The sequence below is a fragment of the Carassius auratus genome, chromosome 26 (genome assembly GCF_003368295.1).
Source record: "Carassius auratus strain Wakin chromosome 26, ASM336829v1, whole genome shotgun sequence".
NCBI lineage: Eukaryota > Metazoa > Chordata > Actinopteri > Cypriniformes > Cyprinidae > Carassius > Carassius auratus.
Genome location: NC_039268.1, coordinates 7,433,303 through 7,447,822, shown reverse-complemented (window position 1 = coordinate 7,447,822; position 14,520 = coordinate 7,433,303). Strand labels below are relative to the sequence as shown.

General features: G+C 40.5%; 1 protein-coding gene across 1 annotated transcript; it reads right to left on the bottom strand.

Moving 5' to 3' along the window:
* Positions 1-899: 899 nt before the first annotated feature.
* clrn2 (clarin 2) lies at positions 900-2,973 on the bottom strand. Its single transcript, XM_026204944.1, has 3 exons — positions 2,459-2,973; positions 1,603-1,782; positions 900-1,448 (listed from the first exon to the last, which is right to left on the bottom strand). The coding sequence occupies exons 1-3, from the start codon at positions 2,709-2,711 to the stop codon at positions 1,180-1,182; spliced, it is 702 nt and encodes a 233-aa protein (XP_026060729.1). The 5' UTR covers positions 2,712-2,973; the 3' UTR covers positions 900-1,179.
* Between the last annotated feature and the right edge of the window lie 11,547 nt (positions 2,974-14,520).

Below are 14,520 nucleotides of genomic sequence, written 5' to 3'. Positions count from 1 at the left end.
AATCAGTTTATGATATTTATGATCATTTATTTTATGATATCTCTAGTGTAATCACTATAAATCTACAAGAAGAGAGAAATATGTAGGATATTAATATAAATATAAGTAGCAACTATATAATGAAGGAAGATTATATACCCCACACAAAAAAGTACTGTGGCATTATAGTGCAGTAACAGTGATGGGTCAGATGGTAACACCATGGTACAATACAATGCCACTTTTTGGTATTTTTTATTTTATTTTATGTGACATGTATATTGTAAAGGGTGAAGAATGTGACTTTGAATCTATTTTTTGGAAATATAGTAATAGAAAAGTGGTCACGATCTGGGGTCATTAACCCTATTTGGTGTTCTTCTTGAGAATTAGATATATTTGTGATTTGGAAAATGTTTCATTCTGACCTGTTTGTGAGCTGGTTAGACAGATTTGAATGGAGATTTGTTTATTATCACAAAAAGTGCAGATTCAAAGGTAGCTGATCAAGATTCACTTGTGAACCAGATGGCACTATGATCCATCTGCCAAGATTTTCAGTGTTATTGTTTTTGCACTGCTGTCAAATTTCTCTCTTTAAATGTATTGAATTAAATATATATTGGTTTATATTTCATTCAATACTTTTAAAGAAAGAAATGTTGGTTACTGTTTATTACATACTTTGTTGTGATCACTGATCTATAATAGAGAACATTATATAGATCAGTGGCTGATAACATTTTTTATAGTGTTCATCGCCAAAAAGGGAACATTTTAAACATCAAGTAATTTATTCTTACATATCGGACAGTAATGATGCATTATTACATATTGTATATTTCTCAGTGCTTAAATTGAGGTAAGATAAATATATAATTTGTACATTTTTACAATTTAAAATACATACACATTTCAGTTTGGAAAACCTGCAGTTGTCCATAACCTGTGTCAGTCAAAAACATTTTGCTGTCCTCCAAAACAAACAGCATATTGAAATGATTTTTCTTTTAAGTATATGCCACATAATAAAGCTGTGTAATAGAAACCACAGATTCAGTATGACTACCACAGTCTGTAGTCATAACATCATATCACCTAATGAATCACTTCAGGTATAGTAGATGTAGGGTCACATAAACACTCTGTTTGGCTCATATGCACAGCCTCATCTCTGACCTGCATTCAGCTCATCCTTCTTCAGTAGAGAAAATCATCTCCAGTGGCTGTGGGTTCCTCTGGTTTCTTAGTCTGTATTTTAGGAAGATGAATTTTACTGGAGGCTACTACAAGAATGTTAACTCCGTGTGTTACAGCGCTGGCAACACACAACCAGAAGGAGAAACCAAGATTCTCCTCAAGGATCACAAGGGTAAAAAGACTCTCACGGTAGTTAGCCACATGTTCTGTGAGCTGATGGCACTGGATTGCTGCGAGGAAACATGCAAAGCCCATTGCACTGAACAGAGCTGAGAGAAGGGATTGAAAGAGTGGATATATGATTAAAAATCAAAAGAAGTAATGAATCACAGTTTGTTCTTGTTACTATTGTTGATACAGGGCTGATTGTCCAAAGGCATGCGCAGAACATTGTATTTTAGATTATGTGTTATGTTGATTTACCTGCAATGAAATTCCAGATGTAGAGGCCAAAAGGTCCTTTAATAGACTGGTAAGGAACTTTTCTGGCATTATATATACAGAAAGCTAAACTGAGTACTGCAAAGCTAATAGCAATGAAAAGGAAGAAAATTATGATCATGTGAAGACCACTGTTGATTTTTTTGATGAGCTTTGGGAAAACTGCAGAATTTGTAAAAAAGAGAGAGAGACAGAGATTAGGTCTCACAAAATTGGAAATTATACTTTTTTTATGAAAACATAGATAGATTGTATGTACCTCTTAATAATATATGTAAAGAGATATGGAAACTGTACTATGTGTATGCATGTACCACTGTTCAAAGGTGTGAGGTTGGTAAGATTTTATAAAGTTTTTCTTATGTTCACTCAAGCTGTATTTATTAATCAAAAATACTGTCAAAACAGTAATTTTTTGAAATATTACTGTAATAATGTTATGGTATTGTTTAATACAATTGTATTTTTTTAAATATATATCAAAGTAATATTTTTTAATCCATTCATTCAATTCATTCAAAAAACAAATGACACATATAATACATAAAATTAAGATCTTTAAAAAATATTCCTTAACAGTAGTGTACAGGCCTGTAGTATGTCATAGAGCTTTGTTATGGCAGACCAAAAAAAAAAAAAAGACACACACAAACAAACATAAACACAAAAATACCAAAGTTTAAGTAATGTCTAAAAACAATGACATAAACAACAAAACGGAGGCATAGGCTATAGCTACTGTACCTGTTCTAACCATACAGTGCATTATACAACTGTGTTTTGGAATAATATAGGTACACATTGAATGATTAACTATTCTACACGTTAGTGCTCTTACTGTATATTTTGGAGCGGCGGATCCCGAGCCCGCATCTTCGTGTTTTCCCGCCCTGAAAGAGCCCGTAGTAAATGTGTCCCGTAAACTGCTCGAACTCTGGACTAGACGCGTTCACCAGATCCACTCCTGTCTGACACAGTGTGGTTCCGGTGATCCAGCGTTCCGTGGCCAGCGCCACAACCAGAAGTACCACAGAACCGATGCTGAGTACAGAAGCGAAGGAGAACACGATCTGTTTCCAGACAGTTGGCATTTCACTTCTCACCCCATTCCTCCTATAAAAAGCAAGACGCAAAGTAACACGACCCCGCGCGGCGTCCGCCTCTCTCCGCTACCGCGAGCCAACTCTGCGGTAACGTACGATGGAGTTTAAAACTTCATCACAAACAACCGGTTTGCAGTATATTTGCGGTAAGTGCAACAATGCAAGCTAAATACCCCAATACTAAACTGAAGGAGCGCGAGGTAGATAGCGATAGAAAAAAAAACCAGGAAACCAGATATAAAGCGGTCAGCTGGATCTCCTTTACCACCTAACGAAACCTTATACAGTTTACTTGCCTTCGCTTGGTTTGGTTGCCAGAGGTGTCCGCGCGCGTGCACACACGCACACACACAGTTCATCTAGTGCAAGCGAATTGTCAAGTCTTGTACTCACACTCATAAATCAAGGCACTGTAACCCCACTTTTATTGTATGTTATTTATTGCTATAACAGTTAATCAGACATCGTCGGCTCCTTAACATCAGAATCTTATAGGTCATAAAAATTAGTGGTTAAAAATTTCAAATGTCACTTCAGCCGAGACTATACTGGGCCATTGAGCATTAAAACAAAAAAAGAAAAGGGAGGGTTTGATAGAAACGATATAAGTCACTGTAGCATGAAATTGGCAAATGTCTTGGAAATATCAACCTGCATCGATTCTGTTTTATTTGGTGCAGAACTGGGGGTCGCATAAAAGAACCACGCCTTTATTGTGCCCTTATGATGAACCTGAAACAGACTTCAGAACCATGGACAGCAGCCCGCTTCGGTTCAGAACCATGGACAGCTCAACCCGTTCAACAATTCTGATGCGATGTAAACGGTGCTAATTTTAACCACAAGATGGAGATATCGAACTGTTTCATTGAGTTGAGCTCTGTGCCACTCAAATACACCTGTCACAATTACACAAAACATAAATAAAACAAAAAACAAACGAACAAACAAAAGTACTAGGCTAATTAAATTGTAGCATTAATTACCTATAGTTATTTCTACATAAGTTGATTATACAACAGTTAGCACTGATCCTCAAATTTATTGTGTCTTGGCACTGGGGTTGCACTTGTTTGTGCACTCTTAGTGTGGGTTTGTGTCAGGAAGGGCATCCTGTGTAAAAGCTGTGCCAAAATGGTTGTGTGGATAATTCTGCTGTGGTGACATCTAGCAGGAGCAGTTGAAGAAGGGAGAGAGAGAGAGATTTCAAGTGGCATTTACAAATTGTTGGTATTTATTTTAAAAGCACAGGGATGTTAAATTGTTCACTGCATTACTGTTCACTGCATCGATCTACATTATGCCACATCAATATTACATCCAAAAAAATAAAAAATATGTGAAATTACATAAAATATCAAGACTATATCCATATAAGCCAAATAAAGCCTATATATTTGAATGAAAACCTATATTACCACAAAAGTCTCATTTTTAATTCAATAAATGCAGTACTGTGTGAAAGTCTTAGGTCACTAGTATTTTACCCAATAGAAACAATTAAGTTAATTATTTCTATCTTTTCCTGTATTATGTCAGTAGGAAATATCAGTTTACATTTCCAAACATTCATTTTGCCATAAATTGTAATAATCCAATGAGTTTTGTTTGCTCCAGACAGAGATCTGATCTCACCATCATCAGTCTGTCTGGAATAACATGAAGAAACAGAACAAACTGCCATGTTCTGACAGTACTGTAGCTTTGCAGGTAGGTCTCTTGAAGTATCTTGGAGACATTGCCACAGTTTCTCTGGATGAAGTCTGTCTCAGTTTGTTCTGTTTCTTCATGTTATTCCAGACAGACTGATGATGGTGAGATCAGATCACTGTGTAGAGCACTGGTTGCTGTCAGACCCCTTGTTCAAATAAAAATCTCACTGGATTATTACAATTAATGGCAAAATTAATGTTTAGAAGAATGAGCTGATATTTTCTACTGATACACTACAGCAAAAAAAATAAAAAAAAATAAAAAAAATAAAACTGACTTAAATCCTTTTTCTTTCTTTTTTTTTTGGTGAAAATACTAGTCTAAGACTAATTATATAAACCTTACAAATGATTATGTTCTGATGAAATTATAAAAACGTTTTGGGATTGGGGACATCCAACCATTCCATGATTAGTATGCATATTCATCTTCCTAAATATTATTATGTGACTATTGGTTTCACAATTTTTAATCCTGATGCAAATTTCCCCTTTTATCTCTTACATTATTTAAAATACTCACACAAACAAACACAAAACAAAATAGGGTGTCAGTAAACCTGCTTGATTTGTCTTAATGATCTCTTTAAAAATCTCTTTAAAATGCTAAGGATTTTAAGATTTAACTGATGTTATGATATTATAGGCAGTGCTAACAATTCTATTCAATATGACTGATGCTGAAAGAAAGAACAGTTACACAGATCTCTCCGTCTCAAAACATGTCCTCAATCCATACTGAAATGTATTGATGAAAACATCTTGTGAAGAACACAAATTTGCTGTTCAAACAAAATGTTAGATTTAGTGTCAGGCACATATACAATATATGTTCCTTGTGGTCAAAGAGTCTTGTCATATTGATTGAAGAATGGAAGAAAAATATTGACCAGCTAAACTGCAGCGATGCTCACTGAGGCAACTGTGAATATCAAATGACTACTGTTGTGGTTTTGGACAGGCTTATAGACTTAATGCATTCTGGAATGTTTTAAATGTTTATAATGCAGTTATGATTGGACTCGAGTTATGACAGTTGCCTTTATTAATGTAAACATGCTTTTCTATAGAATCTTGATCATTCTTTCTGCTCTGCTAATATATAATTGTCCATCCATATTTCTTTTAAGGTATTTATCATTTTCTGCTCAGTCTAACTTCATTAATTTAAATCTGACTGCATTCTGTTTTACTAAATCCGATCTTTCTCTTCAGGTCTCTGCCTCACATTTTCTCTTTCTTCTTTCTCATTCTGTTTCTGCTTTCTTCACAACACCAATAAGCTTAATGAGATTTAAAGTACTCTGTAACCCAGTTAATCAGTTTCATCATTTCGATTAGACACTCAGTTTAGAATCTTAACATTTCTTTTTTTTCTGGAAAACAGTCAGGACTATTTCATAATTTTCAGACTGACTTAGAATTCTCACCAATAAGTTAAACATGCATTTCCTGTCATGTCTGTCTATAGTATGACATTGCCCTCTAAAACATACCATCAGAGTTTACTGTTTATTGATTTATTAAATAAGCAAACTTATGCATTACAAGACATTAGGATGTTCAACTGATTTACAGATTGTGAACACTGTGTTATGAAAGACATGCTATGTGTTCACTACAGTATACATTATCAGCTCTGGTCCTGGAGGTGTCATGACTTAGGTCTGTGTTGCTGTATTTTTGTCTTGTTGTCTTTGTGTCTAGTCTCAGAACACATGGGTTTTGTTTTGACAGCTCATGTGTTCTGCTGTCAGTGTTTCTTCCCCCCTCCCACTCATTACCCTTAATTCCCTGTGTTCCGTCACACCTGTAGCCACTCCTCCCTCATTAGCTCTCCTCTATTTTAGTTCCTCTCGTGCTCTGTCTTTTGTCAGACCGTTGTGATTGTTTTGTGCTTCGAGTGTGATTGTCCTGTCCAGTCTGCCTAGTCCTGCCTTGTCATGTTTTAGGCTCCAAGTGTTTTTTTTTGGAATTGTGTTTTTTCCCCTCTGGAACTGTTCCTGTCAGTCTAGACTGGTTCTGCCTCCGGTCCCTGCATCACCTTTCTGTTGGGATCTTCCGAGACCTCTCCCCAGCTCCTCTCTGCGCTCTGTCCTTTCATTCAGGGATTTTGGTGAGCCATATGACGTTGCGTCCCCAATGACGCTCTGGTTGATGTGATTTGACATTGCGTCACAGAAGACGCTTGGACTGGTTCCCGCTGAGAGGATTCTTTTGCTCTGCACTGTGGAGTAGTCATTCTCCTGTTTTTCCTGTTTGCCCAGTGTGGGCTAAATAAACTCTGTTACCTGCAACTGAGTCCTGCGTATCCCTGACAGAACGGTCTGACCATCAATGGATTCAGCAGGTGCAGACCAAGTAAGAGTCGCAGTCAGTCAACAAGGCATTCTTCTGGGACAGCATTCCAGCCAGTTGACCACCACCTCTGTACTGCGGGAAGCCGGGCCATCGAGCTATCCAGTGCCCGTTAAAAAGCCAGAGCCCATCAGTAGTCCGGGAGATCCTGGTGGGTGCTACTCCTCATGTCGACTCCCCCATCTCCTGTACCCTGTTAAAGGTCTCGATTCAGCACAAGGACTCCTTTCATTCCTGTTCTGCACTTGTTGACTCTGGTGCTGAAGGCAATTTCCTGGATGCTTCTGTTGCGGCACGGTGGGGTATTCCTACCATTCCTCTTCCTTCTCCTATTTCTGTTCGCTCCCTAAATGGTCTCCTCATCTCTTCCATCACCCATTCCACTACCCCTGTAAGTTTAACTGTGTCCGGCAATCACCATGAGGTAATTGAGTTGTACCTCCTAGATTCCCCGGGTGCTCTTGTTGTCCTTGGGCACCCGTGGCTGGTGCAGCACAACCCTCATGTGGATTGGTCCGGCAATTCTGTGTTCTCTTGGAGTCAGTCATGTCTTGCATCTTGTCTTGGTTCTGCTTTGTCTCCTGGCTCTGTGTCTCCTGTTTTTCAGGTTGAGGAGGGTGATCTTGCCAGGGTCCCGGAGGGGTACCGTGATCTTTGTCAGGTCTTCAGCAAGTCCCGGGCCACATCCCTGCCTCCTCATCGGCCGTATGACTGCGCCATCAATCTCCTCCCAGGCACTTCTCCGCCCAAGGGTCGTTTGTATTCCCTGTCTGGTCCTGAGAGAGAGGCCATGGACAAGTATATTCAGGACTCCTTAAATGCCGGCCTATCCGGCCCTCTTCCTCACCTGCTGGGGCTGGGTTCTTCTTTGTTAAGAAGGATGGCTCCCTGCGACCCTGCATTGACTACAGTGGCCTCAATGACATCACTGTAAGAAACAGGTATCCTCTGCCTTTGATGTCGTCAGCCTTTGAGTTGTTACAGGGAGCCAAGGTCTTTACCAAGCTAGACCTCCGTAATGCCTACCACTTGATCCGTATATGTGAGGGGGATGAGTGGAAGACAGCATTTAACACCCCGACGGGACACTTTGAATACCGGGTCCTACCCTTTGGGCTAGTCCCCCAGCTGTCTTCCAGGCCCTGGTGAATGATGGGTTGAGAGACATGGTGAACAGATTTGTCTTTGTGTACCTTGATGATATTCTCATCTTCTCTCCCTCATTGCAGGTCCACACTCAACATGTCCGTCAGGTGCTACAACGGCTGCTGGAGAACCAGATGTACGTCAAGGTGGAGAAGTGCGTGTTCCATGCCAAGTCGGTTTCGTTCCTGGGGCATATTATCTCGACGGAGGGGATCAAGGCCGATCCCGCTAAGGTAAGGGCCATGGCCGAGTGGCCAACCCCTGACTCACGGAAGGCGTTGCAGTGGTTCTTGGGGTTCGCCAACTTCTATAGGTGATTCATCAGGAACTTTAGCCTGGTTGCTGCACCCTTAACTGCACTCACCTCTCCTAAGGTATCTTTCATATGGAATGTACAAGCTCAGGAGGCCTTTGGTGCTCTCAAGTCCCGTTTCATCTCTGCTCCTGTTCTTTGTCTCCCAGCCAACCAGGATCTCGAGCGTGCTCTCCGTTGCCTAGCATCACAGAGTCTGAGCTCCTGGAGTCAGCAGTTGTCGTGGGTTGAATATGCCCACAATTCCCTCCCGGTGGCGTCTATGGGTATGTCTCCTTTTCAATGTTCTGTTGGCTATCAACCACCCCTTTTCCCTGCACAGGAACCTGAAGCTGCGGTCCCGTCTGCCTTGGCCTTTGTCTGTAGGTGTCGGCGCACCTGGAGGAGGGCTGAGGAGGCCTTGGCCCGGGCTTCCAGACGGATCAAAATGGCGGCTGACCGTCACCGGACTCCGGCTCCCCAGTACGTTTGCGGTCAGAAGGTATGGCTTTCCACCAAAGACCTGCCTCTCTGGGTGCCTTCTCGTAAGTTGGCACCCAGGTTTATTGGGCCATGTCGCATCACCAAGGTCCTGAGTCCGGTGGCAGTGTGGCTCAAGCTTCCTCCCACGCTTGGTCGGGTTCACCCTGTCTTTCACGTGTCCAGGGTTAAGCCTGTGTTTAGGTCCCCCCTTAATCCCGTTGTCTCTTCCCCCAAACCCCCTCCCCCCCCTTCGTTTATTGGATGGTACTCCAGTGTACACTGTGAGAAAGCTTTTGGATGTTAGACGCTGTGGTCGGGGTTTCCAGTATCTAGTGGACTGGGAGGGCTATGGTCCTGAGGAGAGGAGTTGGATTCCGGCTCGGGATATTCTGGACCAGACTCTGATTGAGGACTTCCGCCGGCGACGAGGTGAGCCCCTCCTGGTTGCGCCTGGTGGTGCTGTTGGAGGGGGGGGGTACTGTCATGACTTAGGTCTGTGATGCTGTATTTTTGTCTTGTTGTCTGTGTGTCTAGTCTCAGAACACATGGGTTTTGTTTTGACAGCTCATGTGTTCTGCTGTCAGTGTTTCTTCCCCCATCCCACTCATTACCCTTAATTCCCTGTGTTCCGTCACACCTGTAGCCACTCCTCCCTCATTAGCTCTCCTCTATTTTAGTTCCTCTCGTGCTCTGTCTTTTGTCAGACCATTGTGATTATTTTTACCATCAAGTGTTTCGTTTTGTGCTTCGAGTGTGATCGTCCTGTCCAGTCTGCCTAGTCCTGCCTTGTCATGTTTTAGACTCCAAGTGTTTTTTTTGGAATTGTGCTTTTTCCCCTCTGGAACTGTTCCTGTCAGTCTAGACTGGTTCTGCCTCCGGTCCCTGCATCACCTTTCTGTTGGGATCTTCCGAGACCTCTCCCCAGCTCCTCTCTGCGTTCTGTCCTTTCATTCAGGGATTTTGGTGAGCCATATGACGTTGCGTCCTCAATGACGCTCTGGTTGATGTGATTTGACGTTGCGTCACAGAAGACACTTGGACTGGTTCCCGCTGAGAGGATTCTTTTGCTCTGCACTGTGGAGTAGTCATTCTCCTGTTTTTCCTGTTTGCCCAGTGTGGGCTAAATAAACTCTGTTACCTGCAACTGAGTCCTGCGTATCCCTGACAGGAGGTCCACTGTCCAGGAAAATTTAGCTCCAACCCTAATCAAATACATTTTCCTCTTCATTTCAAGTAATCCTGAAGACTTTTATAAAAATTTTAAGAGACTTCAAGGATGGGGCTAAACTTAAGAGGCTAAACTTAAGATCTACAGGACCAGAGTTGCCCATCACCAATGGACTAATGGAATGACCTTTTGCTGCACTGTAGTGGACAAAACAAAACTCTATTTGTAACAGTTGTAGTCAAATCTAATGTAATCTGTGGACACACACACACACACAAACACAATTCACGGTACTCTGTGGCCAAACAAATAAACAAAAAACTAAATTGCACTTTACTAAATACTAATACTAAAATGTTACTTAAATGTTGTAGTCTCAGCTATTAGGGTGCAAAGCCCAACATAGGCAAAACGAGGAGCTAAGCATAGCATCAAAGCAACTGCAACATTAAGTTATTAAAGACATTTTAAAATAATTTTTGTTAAGATTGCTGAAAAATCATAAATATATTCACCAGTAATATGGTGTAATTGTTGTAATGGCTGGAACCAAAATGATGTGGTGTGGTCATTGCAAGGTTACAATGACACATAAAATTTGGTATCAATATATAAAATCTTTGCAGAGATATAGCTGATGCAGTTTACCATCATACCATCAAATGCATTAATATGGAAAATGAAACTGAAGTTCAAAGTTTCAATAATATATTGCCAGCATGGTCTAACGATGATCTAAGTTGAATTTGGTGAAAATCAGACCACTGATTCATGAGGAGTTTCAAAAAAGTCATTTAAAAAAAAAAAAAAGGCAGATGATTTAACTGATTATGGCACAACTGGTTCAAATGTTCTCAAAGAGATCCAAGGAATCTGTCATGACAAATAGATAAAACTGATCAAAAGCTATAAATATATTTTTAAATAGCATCATGTCACGAAGTGGCGCTGCACTAAAACATCAGTACCTTCAAGACTATACTTTCACAGTATCTTCAGGACAGGATATCAAAGTGTTATGATGATGGCAAGGGTGAGATAAGGCGAGGACCAAAATGCAGCAAAAATTTATTAAAGAAAAACAGACAAAGATAATCCAACCAGGAACAGGGAACAATCCTGACAGTGAGCAGGAATGAAAACAACAAATACAACAACTTACACTGACTGATTAAAGCACACGACTTACATAGTGAGCACCAAACTAATGAATGACACATATATCATAATAGGATGGGAAATGTAGTCCATGACAGAATGGTAAAAGGACTCAGGAGGTGTCAGGAGTTCGGTCCATGGACTTCTATTCACTCACCATCAGATGTCACCTTTACCACTATGACCCTTTTCATGAATTGCTACACGTCTCCCTGGACTGCATTTTCCAGAACTTATTGTACTGTACTGATTACAGACTCACCCTTAGCCAGGGGTGTAGCCATCTTTTCAGAAGTGAGGGGGACAGAAATTAATATATATATATATATATATATATATATATATATATATATATATATATATATATATATATATATATATATATATATATAACATTATGATATAACATTTCTGTAATCTATATAGTCTACTAGTCAACAGTTTTTAACAGTAACATTTTTAATGTTTTGAAAGAATTCTCTTCTGCTCACCAAGCATGCCTTTATTTAATCCAAAGTACAGCAAAAGCAGTAATATTGTGAAATATTTCTAGCTTCTAGCTTTTTTTCTAGCTTTATATTTCTACTTCTGGCTTTTAATTGGTTTAGAAATCTAAACTGCTGGACAATAACAAATAATAATGATTTGTTTATATACTACAAACACTTTTTATCACATAATAAGGCAGAATAGTTTCTATACTGTAATAAATGCTGTCAATTAGCACTGCCTTGTTCATATAATTTGTCATTTTCTGGAGATTTCTTTGGACTTGAAAAAAGCAAAACCGAAAACAACCATTTTCTTACAGTGATAGCTGGATGCTGTTGTCCATATGAGGAGTTTCCTGTTATGACTTTCTGCGCTCTGTGATGTTCATTTCGCCTTCTCGGTCTGAAACAAACATCAGGTCATGCACAGACTATCCTGTTTCTTTGAGTTTAAATCTATATTTATTTAAACCAGCTCTTGAAAACCTCTATCAAACACACTTGACCAAGAAAGTGCGGTGGACGAAGTTCCGTGATGATAAAAGTGGGGGGCACATGTCTCCCACGTCATCTACGCCCCTGCTTGTAGCCAATCACACACATACTATGAAGATTCTCAAGTCTCAAACCATCATTCAAAGCTGAGTATTGTTAGCGCTTATCGCTGTATAGCATATAGCTACATTACAGAGCTGGTTTTCCTGTCCTGTCCTGGCCTGTTACTAGAATCTAGTCTTAGTGTAGTCTCTTCTTGTTTATTGCCCATTTCCCATGTCCTGATCATCTACCTGTCTTGGACTACTGTTTATCTTGCCATTTTGGACCTTGTTTGCTTCACGCCTGTTTGTTGAATTACCCGTTTGCCTCAGCCTCTGGATTATGTTCACCGCTGATTGACCAACGCCTGTTTTGGGATTAATCTTTCATCTTGCCCTGTCTATATCTGTTTGCTGGTGTCTGACCCAAACCTGTTTTGCCTACGTCTTATAATAAAGCATTGCATTTGGATCCACATGCCTCTTGTCTCGTTTGCTCCATGACAGGAGGATGAACAGGGAAATCCAGCTGATGGTCGTGACACAGCACTCCCTTTAAGGAGCATATTCCAGACACTCCTTAGAGAGTTACAGAAATCCAGAAGGGAGGTGGAGTGGAGGCGGATCAGGGGAAGTATGGTGGGCTAGGCCCATGTGTTAAAATGAGGCCTGGAGACAGAGGTAGACCATAGAGCCTGTGTGGAGCCAGCAGAGCAGGAAGCCATGGAGGAGCAGAAGACCACCAGGGAAGAGCAGATGGAACTGAAGATTCCCACGATGAAGCAGAAGACCACCAGGGTGGAGCAGATGGAGCTGAAGACTACTTCAGCAGAGTTGATGGTGTAGCAGACCACCAAGATGGTTCAGGTGGGAAGGCTGTCACCATAGCAGGACAGATCTTTGGGGCTTGAGCTAGCTCTAGAGCAGATTCATAAAAAAGAGCAGGGATTGGAGCGGACTCTTGGACTGGAGAAGTCTCTGGAGTGGACTCATGGACTGGATCAGGCTCTGAAGTGGAGTCGTGGATTGGAATGGGATCTGGATTGGATTCATGGACTGGAGCAGACTCATGGACTAGAGCAGGCTCTGGTGCAGACTCCTGGATTGGAGCGGGCTCTTGCAGCAGACCGGAATGCCTGCTGCTTGCCCCGACATCAGGGATGAATCCTCCACACTGGACATCAGTCTCGGTTGCCTGGGCACTGCCTTACAAGCTTTAAGTGCAACATAAATTACTGTGCAAAAGTCATTTGCACTAGTATTTTCACCAACAAAAAATGATTTTAAGTTATTTCTATCTTTTGCTGTAGTGTGTCTGTAGTAAATATCAGTTTACATTTCTAAACATAATTATGCCATTAATTGTAATAATCTAGTGAGATTTTTTTTGTGTTTGCACAAAAAGTCTGACAGCAGTCAGAGATCTGATCTCATCATCATCCAGTCTGTCTGGAATAACATGAAGAAACAGAACAAACTGAGACAGACTAAATCCAAAAGAATTGTGGCAATATCTCCAAGACACTTTAAGAAACCTTCCTGCAAAGCTACCTAAAAACAATGCCCAAGTGCACCTAGAACAAAAGCTTTTTTTAACTCATAGTGTGGTCACTACAAATATTAATTTAATTTAATTAATTAATCAAATCTATTTATGGCATTATTTTTGACGGCATCCTCACTTTACAGCATTTTTACAGTGTCTAAAACTTTGCACAGTACTGTAGTTTTGAAGGTTTCTTGAGACATTGGCACAGTTCTTTTGGATATAGTCTGTCTCATTTTGTGATTTGTTCATGTTATTCCAGACAGACTGGATGATGATGAGATCAGATCTCTGTGTGGAGCACTGGCTGCTGTTAGACTCCTTGTTCAAATAAAAATTTCACTGGATTATTACATTTAAAGGCAAAAATAATGTTTGGAGATGTAAACTAATATTTCCTACTGACACTCTACATCAAAAAATAGAAATAATTGACTTGAAGAGTGACTCAGGAGTGGAAAACAATACAAACACTGGGCTTGTGATCCTCAGTGTAGGGCATGCTGGAATCCATGGACAGTCAAGGTCCTTGGCCACCAGAGCTTGCCATCTACTGCCATCTACTGCCCCTGCCAAAATTTTTAGGGGTAGCATCCTCCTCATCCTCCCCTACTGCAAAGGCAGATCCACAAATCTGCAGGAAAAAGTCAATAAATTGTGCCAGAGTCAAGCTGGGGTCTTCTTCGGGTAAATTTATGATAATATCTGGATCATGTTAACTGCAGAAACAGTCTCTTAACATAACCTTGTCATCAGGCACATGGTGGTTATACAAAAGCAACTCCTCCACATAAACCTCAATACTATGACAATTTAGAAAAAAAATACAAAGTTTATTTTGTGGTCTGGTTTTGCTGGTAGATCCATCTTCTATTGAGTAATTCTATTATGATGGTGGAAAGGGCTA